This window comes from Vicia villosa, linkage group LG6 (assembly GCF_029867415.1).
Source record: "Vicia villosa cultivar HV-30 ecotype Madison, WI linkage group LG6, Vvil1.0, whole genome shotgun sequence".
Classification (NCBI taxonomy): Eukaryota; Viridiplantae; Streptophyta; class Magnoliopsida; order Fabales; family Fabaceae; genus Vicia; species Vicia villosa.
Genome location: NC_081185.1, coordinates 25746627 through 25754391, shown reverse-complemented (window position 1 = coordinate 25754391; position 7765 = coordinate 25746627). Strand labels below are relative to the sequence as shown.

At 40.2% G+C, this 7765-nt stretch overlaps 2 protein-coding genes across 2 annotated transcripts; one reads left to right on the top strand and one right to left on the bottom strand.

Annotated features, from left to right (window-relative positions):
- Nucleotides 1-463: 463 nt before the first annotated feature.
- Nucleotides 464-1323, bottom strand: LOC131613401 (uncharacterized). Its single transcript, XM_058885075.1, has 3 exons — nt 1257-1323; nt 742-1071; nt 464-687 (listed from the first exon to the last, which is right to left on the bottom strand). Exons 1-3 carry the CDS (start codon nt 1321-1323, stop codon nt 464-466), a joined length of 621 nt encoding a protein of 206 aa, XP_058741058.1.
- Nucleotides 1324-5447: 4124 nt separating this feature from the next.
- LOC131613400 (uncharacterized) lies at nt 5448-6174 on the top strand. Its single transcript, XM_058885074.1, has 2 exons — nt 5448-5771; nt 5854-6174. Exons 1-2 carry the CDS (start codon nt 5448-5450, stop codon nt 6172-6174), a joined length of 645 nt encoding a protein of 214 aa, XP_058741057.1.
- The last annotated feature ends 1591 nt before the right edge of the window (nt 6175-7765 follow it).

Genomic DNA, 7765 nt, shown 5'->3' with positions numbered 1-7765 from the left:
CTTGTCTCGAAGAGTTGATAACACAATTCGCAAGTGCTCCTCATGATCCTCGGGAGTACGAGAATACACAAGAATATCATCAATGAAAGTCACCGCAAAATGGTCCAGATATGGCTGAAATATTCGATTCATGTAATCCATGAAAACTGCCGGAGCATTAGTCACACCAAATTGCATAACTAAAATCTCGTAGTGACCATATGGAGTCCTGAATGCAGTCTTAGGCACATCTGAGTTTTTCACTCGGATTTGATGGTACCCTGACCTAAGATCAATCTTCGAGAACACACTGGCTCCTTTCAACTGATCTAGGAGGTCATCAATCCGTGGTAAAGGATATTTGTTCTTTACGGTAACTTTGTTCAGCTGACAGTAATCGATGCACAGGCGCATACTTCCGTCTTTCTTCTTTACCAAAAGAACAGGAGCTCCCCATGGAGAAACACTAGGTTGGATAAAATGCTTACCAAGAAGCTCTTCTAATTGGCTCTTCAGTTCTGAGTTCAATAGGAGACATCCTATATGGAGTGATGGAAACTGGGGCCGTTCCAGGAACAAGATCAATTGAGAATTCTGCTTCCCTTTCTGGAGGGAGAGAAGTGATATCCGCAGGAAATACATCAGGAAATTCGCACACCACCGGAATCTCCGAAAATTCAACTCTCACAGAAGGTTCCTTAGAAAGAACTAAAAGAAAGGATATTTCTTGAGAAAAGAGATAATTAACCGCGCTGATCGTACCTTCTATTAACTTGGTAATTGCATCATCGGAAGAAGTATCTTCTGCAGGAATGAATATGGCCTTCTCTTTGCAACCAATGTACACTGAGTTAAAAGACAACCAATCCATCCCTAGAATAACATCAAGCCTCTTGAGGGGTAAGCAAATCAGATCATTTGGATAGTCACGACCATTAAAAGACACCGAACAGTCTTTACAAACTAGTCGAGCTTCCACGGTATCATCCGTTGCCGAAGAAATAATCATGGGATCGGGAAATGGAATAACCTCCAAACCAAGTCGGTAAACACACTCGGTGGAGACAAAAGATTGAGTGCCTCCACAATCAACTAAAACACATAAAGGTTGATTTTTAACATAACACGTACCCGCAATGAGGTTGTGGTTTCTCTTAGCCTTCCTTGAATCCAAAGTGTAAACACGACCTGCAGTCTTCTCAGGAATCTTCTTTTGTGGATATTGTGGGGCTATGTGGCCCTACTCGCCTCATCTAAAACAAGTCACAGAAACGTACTTGCACTCTCCGGTATACTTCCTACCACACTTGCGACAATGCGGCGGTTGAGCCGATTGATCACCATAAACCTGCTTCTTCTTTGATGGAGGATTACGGGGCCTCAAGTGTTGAGTAGATCTTCCTTGCTCCCTAAAATTAGCCCTGTTTTGGTTCCTCTCTTCTTGGACCCTCTTCAAGTTGTTTTCAGCAACATAGCATTGCCTCAAACACTCAGCATAAGTAGTGAACTCTCTTTGGGAAACACTATGAGCAATGTCGCCCTCAAACCCATCATAAACTGATCGATCTTCCATAGTTCATCTGGAGCATAAACGGCTTGTTGGGAGTAATCAGCCAACTCTTCGAACTTCTCTGCATATTCTGAAACAGACATGTCACCTTGCTTGAAGTTCTGGAATTCTCGCTCCTTCTGAGTCCTCACACTATTAGGGAAATACTTCTCCAAGAATGCTACTTTGAAGTGTTGCCAATCCTTAGGAATCTCTTGTGTGGTGAAATAGGTAGATGCAATGTTCCACCACCTAAGAGCTGGTCCCTTCATCTTCTGAGTAGCAAAGATCACCTTTTCCTCTTCAGTACACTGAATAGTTTGGAACACCCTTTCCATACCAGCTAACTAGTCATGAGCCAAAAGAGAATCAAGTCCGCCAACAAACTCTGGAGGATCCATCCTGAAGAAGGCACGAAAGTCTGGTCCAGCTGCAGCTTGAGGAACGGGAACTTGAGTAGGAGGTTGTTGTCCCTGCATGCCTTGCATCATTTGAGCCATCATCTGATTTTTCTGCATCATCTGTTGCCAAGGCACGCGTGCACTTCCGGATGTTTGCTCGGGCTCCACATTCCTAGTTCTGGGCCTTCTGGGACCTCTGCGTTGCTCAACCATCTCCCTGTCTGTCCTACGCATGGAATCAATTTGATCAGACTCAATGCCATAAATAAGACATAAGGAATCATATTGATTACACACATATGAGGCAGAATTGTACTGCATTATGATGCGTCTTATCAAAGTCGAGGATCGACCTGCTCTGATACCAACTGTAACACCCCACACATATATGTCTAGAATAATATGCATAAAGTATTAAATATGGTTCATAAGACAACAGTTACATAATGTTTGCAGCGGGAATAGAAGTACACGAATACATAAGCCGAATGTATCATGGCCAAAATATAAGTACATCATATCAGTACATATCCAAAATACAATAACTAGTAAGCACGATAAGGAACTAAAAGAAACATCCAAGCATCGCAAAAAGATCTAATCCATCTTTCCCTTACCGTGATCTTGCCTCGAGCCACATGAAAAGAAATAATTGGAATGGGATGAGATTACTAAATCTCAGTGAGTCCGCCTATCCTATTAGTCCGCTCGAATCTATAGGGATCATATAAATAATGAGCGAATCCACCATGGATTCGGGGTTATTCTCACTTCCGGTACACATACGGAGTAAACAAAGTGGCTCATCCACCATTGGACTTGCCTCAAACAAAGACACACCGTATAACAAACAAGTATGCAAACCTGCATCCACACACGGGGAATCCAGAAGTGTAAATAAACCTCGGTTAGATTATGGAATGAATGCATCCTCGATGAGTAACCTCCTGCCTATTGTCAAGGGACTTGTACAAGCACACTGCAAGATGGTTAAACGGGTTCGCACAAGCCTAAATGGCCGCGAGATGACCTTAGCCTAAATGGCGTCATTGTCCCATCAACCTTCTTCACGCGAGTGAGTTACGCCGAGTACAAACCGCCACCTTGACGTCTGAGCCCATCGGGCGAAAGCCTAGTATTAGTCTACGTGACTTCACTAGAGGTGAGTTACCTCATTATGCATTAGCCTACATGGCCGCATAACCCCACCATACCGAGCACGCAAGTGTGTTAACGCCAAGTGAGTAAGAACCCCGTACGGCACTCACGAGCACACTGCAACGGTAGCTCAGATGCACACCTTATCGAACAATACACATGAACGTGTTATTCCATTGTACTACACGGTCCGGGAAGACTCATTGACCACAAATTCGGAGTAGCATCCCAATCTAGCCTTCCGGTCACTTCGATTCAAGCATACGGAAATATGACGTAATGTCAAGGTCACAAACAATACAATCAAACCAATCGTTTAACCAAGACGATGGTGTCCTCATATTTTCACGTATAACACATAATGATATAACACAACAGTTAAGGATAATGAAGTAAATTCAGTCCAAATATACAAAAATTCACATGTTATCAGTGTCGCACTTAACTGGAGGTGCGTCAGATATATCGAAAAATATTATTTAGAATCCAAGACTAATTTTCCTTAATAGTACATCTCATTAGCTTTCTAACGGTATATGGTACGCGTCAAACGGGTACATGAAACGGGAGATATGAATTTCCCAAGCTGCTGAATTTTTCCTTTCCCACTCAGTGTAACCGATTACACCAGGACCCGTAACCGGTTACGGACACGCAAAATGCCCAGATTTCCCAATTTTCAACAGCGTAACCGGTTACACCAAAACCCGTAACCGGTTACACTGTACCAGAATCATTTTTCTGCATTTTAAAGAGTTTATAACAGTCCCAAATGCCCTATAATGGATCCCCTGCACACCCAATACAGTCCTAACGAAAATGTATCATACAAACACATTTAGGAACATCAGTATACAAGGATTATAGCAGAACTAACATGATTAGCATTATTGATTCATACTTTACTCACAAACCCTAAACCCCAATTGAATCCCCACTTGCAAAAACCCGATGGTTACTAACTAGGGACTCACCTTAGAGATTGAGAGTTGAGAGTTTTGCTCCATTTGTACCACATGCATGTGCATAGTAACGAGTCGCATCCGGTGTTGCATGATTAAGTTGTTGTTGTGTTGTTGAATTGTGAAGATTTATGTTGCCTGAAAGTTGTGAAGTGGTAATTTTATATAATATGAACTAATATATCGTTTACCATACACTTAATTATATTGTTTGATATCTCATCCCTTTTGTTTAAATGTTGGCCCTATGTTGGTGACGTGCAGGTAATCCAGAGTGAAGGCTTCTTACCTTCATTAGTTCGAGTCAGGTGTCGTCGCTCTGATACGTAGCACTCGGGGGGATGAATGCATGTTTTCTTTATTGTTGGTTTTATTTCTGTTGCTGAATTTTAATTTGAATTTTGTTAAATACTTTGTTGCTTTGAAGTTGTTTATGTTAGACAAAGATGTTACGCTTTTGATTTGAAGTTTATGAATCTGCTGCGTGGTAATTTAAAAGTTATTTTATTTTGAAGATATAAAGTTTTTGTTATTTGTCCATCCAAGTTTTAATGTGTTATGTATCTGTATTAAAGTTGAATTTTGTTAAATACTTTGTTGCTTTGAAGTCGTTTATGTTAGACAAAGATGTTACGCTTTTGAGTTGAATTTTAGGAATCTACTGCGTGGTAATTTAAAAGTTATTTTATTTTGAAGACATAAAGTTTTTGTTATTTGTCCATCCAAGTTTTAATGTGTTTTGTATCTGTATTACATGCGATTATATGTTGACGTTTTAAGTTGAAAAAAAGGTGGCATCCTAATTGTGTTGTGACTCGGATTTTAATACTATCCGCCGGGTAGAAATGGGGTGTTACATTAGCGGTATCAGAGAAGGTCGGTCCGTCTGACCAAGTCGTCGAGTTGTAGTGTTGTTTAACAATCGAGTATTGTTACTTAGTTGATAATCGTTGTTTATGTGTAGTGATAAGTTGAAATGGCTGGAAGGAATGATGCTGCAATTGATGTTGCTTTGGAGGCTATGGCTCATGCTAAGGATACGCTGACGAGAATGCTGGATCTCGTAGTTTGGTGACTTTCCAGAGGGAGAATATGCCTACCTTCAAGGGTTCATGCTATGGAGTGTTGACTTGGTTGAAGGAGATTGAGAGAATCTTCAGTGTGATGGATTGTACTCCAGTGTAGAAGTTTCGATACAGTACTTATATGCTAGCAATCGAGGTTGATGACTGGTGGCTAGAGACTCGTCAAAGATTGGAAAATGCAGGTAAAGAGATCACTTGGGTCGTGTTCCATAGGGAGTTCATGAGGAAATATTATCCTGAAGATGTTTAGGGAAAGAAGGAAATTGAGCTTCTCGAACTGAAGCAGGGAAATAAGTCGGTTATTGAGTAGGTTATGGAGTCTGTTGAGCTGGCCAAGTTTTATCCGCACTATAGCGAGGCGACTACTGAATTTTCAAAATGCATCAAGTTTGAGAATGGGTTGCGCTCAGAGATCAAGAAAACAGTTGGATACCAGAAGATCCGTGTCTTTGCTGATTTGGTTAATAGTATCTGGATCTATGAGGAGGATAATAATGCTCATTATAAGATTTTCAATGAGAGGAGAGGTAAGCACCAGCAGAATCATGGAAAGCCTTATGATGCTCCTGCTGGGAAAGGTAAACTGAAAGTTGCTGATGGTAAGAGAGCTAGTAGGGGATATGCTCCTGCTAGCGTGGTTTGTTTCAGATGTGGGAAACATGGGCATAAGAGTACGGTGTGTACTGGTAAGGTGAAAAGGTGTTTTTCGTTGTGGTAAGACCGGGCATGCAATATCTGAGTGCAAGCATAAGGAGATGGTTTGTTTCAACTATAGTGAAGAGGGACACATTGGTAATCAGTGTCAAAAATCGAAGCAGGCACAAGCTGGTGGAAAGGTGTTCGCTTTGGCTGGGACTCAGAAAGCTAATGAAGACAGAATTATCAGAGGTACGTGTTTCATTAATAGTACTCCTTTAATCACTATTATTGATATTGGTGCTACTGATTGCTTTACTAGTGCTGATTGTGTTGAAATATTGGGTCTTATGTTGTCTTCTATGAATAGAGAGATGGTCGTCGATACTCCAGCTAAGGGATAGCTGACTACTTTTCTCGTGTGTTTAAAGTGTCCTTTGTCGATCTTTGACAGAGACTTTGTTGTTGATTTAGTTTGTTTGCCATTAAGTGGGTTGGATGTGATCTTAGGTACGAACTGGTTAGAGTATAACCATGTTTATATTAATTGTTATGATAAGTCGGTGAGGTTTTCCACTCCTAAAGAGGAGGGAGTTTATTTGTTATCTGCTAAATAGTTGCGACTATTAATGAAAGAGGAAGTTCAGGTGTTCTTGTTGATGGCATCGTTATCTACGGAGAATCAAGCTATAATTGATAAGTTGCAGGTGGTGCATGAATTTCCTGAAGTTTTCCCTAATGAGATTCTTGATGTACCGCCAGAAAGAGAAGTTGAATTTACCATTGATCTTGTACCTGGTACCAGACCTGTGTTTATGGCACCATACAGGATGTCTACATCTAAATTGTCACAATTTAAGAAGCAACTGGACGATTTACTTGAAAAGAAGTTTGTAAGGCCATGTGTATCGCCGTGGGGAGCTCTAGTGTTGCTAGAAAAGAAGAAGGATGAAGCATGAGGCTTTGCATTGATTATAGACAATTAAATAAAGTGACAATTAAGAACAAGTATCCACTTTCTAGAACAGATGACTTGATGGACCAATTGGTGGGTGCTCGTATGTTAAGTAAGATTGATTTGAGATCTGGTTATCATCAGATTAAAGTGTAAGATGAAGATATCCAGAAAACGACTATCATAATGCGATATGAACATTATGAGTATTCGGTGATTCCTTTCGGTGTTACTAATGGGTCGGGAGTATTCATGGAATACATGAATCGTATCTTTCATGATTATTTGGATCGGTTTGTAGTGGTGTTTATTGATGACATCTTGATTTACTCAAAATCAGTAGAAGAGCATGCTGAACATTTGAGATCAGTATTGCAGGTTTTGAAAGAGAAGAAGTTGTATGCAAAGCTGTCCAAATGTGAATTTTCGCTAAAGGAGGTAAATTTTCTTGGTCATGTTATTTCAGGTAGTGGCATTGCTATAGATCCATCTAAAGTAGATGCCTTGTTGCAATGGGAAACTCCAAAGTCAGCGACCAAAATTAGAAGCTTCTTGGGATTAGCTGGTTATTATAGAAGGTTTATCGAAGGTTTTTCTAAGTTGGCACTTCCGTTGACTAAGTTGACTTTTAAGGGTAAGCTTTTGTGTGGGACATTCAATGTGAAAAAAGTTTTACCAAATTAAAGAAAAGGTTGACGACGACTCCGGTTTTGACATTGCCAAATTCGGGAGAATCTTTTGCTGTGTATTGTGATGCTTCTAAAATGGGTTTAGGAAGTGTGCTTATGCAGAATGATAAGCTAGTTGTTTACGTGTTAAGGCAGTTGGGAACTCATGAAAAGAACTATTCTACGCATGATTTAGATCTTGCTGCAGTTGTTTTTGTGTTGAAAAATTGGAGACATTATCTTTATGGTTCTATATTTGAAGTATTTAGTGACCATAAGAGTTTAAAGCATTTATTTGATCAGAAGGAATTGAATACGAGACAACGAAGGTGGTTGGAGTTACTAAAAGATTATGATTTTGGTTTGAATTAT